Consider the following 1828-nt stretch of genomic DNA (forward strand, 5'->3'; position numbering starts at 1 on the left):
GCAGGTCTGCCATTTTAAGTCTTGCTACAGAGGAGTGATGTCTACGGGGAAAACTCAGCAGTGTTTCATCAAGTTAGACCCACGACACCTCTGGAAGACTTGGCAGTAAGCTCCGGCGTCCCAGAGCCACCCTCCTTAATGCAAGCTCTCAGCATCCATTATACCCAGCTGAAGAACTTCTCTGAGCTATTGCGTCCTTCTGTAAAAAAGGCCAAGCAAACAAACAAACAAAAAATGAAACTATTCCTGGTGCTAACATTACACAAGAGAAAATCAAGAGTTGAGTCTGTAGAGAGTTTGTAGAAACAGGATAAACTATCCTCTGACTCACAGACCATAATACTATGTCAGGCCTCAGGCTAGTGAAACTATTTCCTGTGGAACAATGTGTTTTCAAATCCACCTGCATCTCCCAATCACCAGCACCCTTTAGATAGCCTGACTCCTGCCTACCTCCCTTACATTTCTCTCCTTCATGGACAAATTCAATGGCTGCACTATTTGTACCAATACATCAGGATTTCACCTGCCCCCTTCTACTTAAAACCATCAGAGCAGACTGTGTGTGAGTGTGAAAAGTTTGATTATAAAAGGTTAAACCAGTTTTCAAAATAGTTTCATGTCTTGTGCACAAGAGAAACGTCTTCATGATATGACATTATGGGATGTGTTGGTGTAACCAGCTCACTTAGTTGACTTGTCCCCTAAAGGTTAGGAAAGAGATATAAGAAAAAAACATGCTTGTTATTTCCACACAGTTTATTGTGTTGGGACATCAGCCCTCAGACTAAATCATATCAATCAATTTACTCACAAGCAATTGGTCCAATGGTGACGCGGTCCATAGCAACAGAGCTGGAAACAGAGCGATATTTCCTCCTTCGACAGGACTTCATGGTAGAGAGGATACAGAAAGAGCAGATATTGTCACTGTCCATTTTTTTAAGCAGCAGTGATTATGGATGAACAACTCATTGATGAAGTGAACTGTTTGACTTACTGGGACACAGTGAAATCTCTCTCGGTCACACAGGCTTATGTTGCAGTGAAGATAAATGGCTCTATAATCGTCCTCCAGCAGGAAGAGCAGGGCAGAGAAACGAGCACGCAAAGACATGCCGCTCTCAATCACAGACACCTGTCGGGCATCGGTCGAACACCTGGCAGAGAGAACAAAAAGAGCTCACCAAGTCCATAAAGCATATTACACTACATCTCACTTTTCTCCATTTCAGTTTAACTCCACAAACAATGTTCTGAGTCTAAAGAGAAGAGGGACACTCACTTGTTCTGGATGAGAGAGTATCGCTGGTAATAGTGAGGATCGGATGAGTGAGAGGCGTAACATTCCTCCAGAACAACAACAAATCTGAGCTCTCTTTCTGTTACAGAGACACCCACGTACAAAGGTGAACCCAGTGGCAGGTTGACCCCTCCAGCTGGGAAAGTCTCAGTGAAGGCGGAGTTACGGAAAAGAGACATGACGGCACTGGGTCCGGCACCAGATCCTAAAATACCCCCTGAAGACCTGCAAAGAAAGTAAGTTTGAATTGATGTTCAATTAAACATCTTAAAGGGGCTATATGTAACTTTCAAAAATACTGCGTTTGTAGTGACACTGCCGGCCGTTAGGTGAACTGCACCAGTAACCTGTTGCTCGCTCTCGCTCACGTGCTCGTCATACGTGCTCGTACGTACACAAACAAGCATCATCATCGGCCACGAAACACTGGATATTTACCGGCATAATGAGAGTCTGCGAAGGAGTCTGTGTTCTGCTTTAGGCCGGTCGTTTATTTGTACTAACAGATTCCATATTAGATTTATT

The 1828-nt window shown here is 43.9% G+C and overlaps 1 protein-coding gene across 1 annotated transcript; it reads right to left on the bottom strand.

Annotated features, from left to right (window-relative positions):
- Nucleotides 1-558: 558 nt before the first annotated feature.
- Nucleotides 559-1593, bottom strand: LOC136178599 (pancreatic secretory granule membrane major glycoprotein GP2-like). The gene is made up of 4 exons (XM_065953087.1): nucleotides 1286-1593; nucleotides 1001-1160; nucleotides 815-890; nucleotides 559-704 (listed from the first exon to the last, which is right to left on the bottom strand). Exons 1-4 carry the CDS (start codon nucleotides 1480-1482, stop codon nucleotides 685-687), a joined length of 453 nt encoding a protein of 150 aa, XP_065809159.1. The 5' UTR covers nucleotides 1483-1593; the 3' UTR covers nucleotides 559-684.
- Nucleotides 1594-1828: the final 235 nt, after the last annotated feature.

This window comes from Labrus bergylta, chromosome 1, assembly GCF_963930695.1.
Source record: "Labrus bergylta chromosome 1, fLabBer1.1, whole genome shotgun sequence".
Lineage (NCBI taxonomy): Eukaryota > Metazoa > Chordata > Actinopteri > Labriformes > Labridae > Labrus > Labrus bergylta.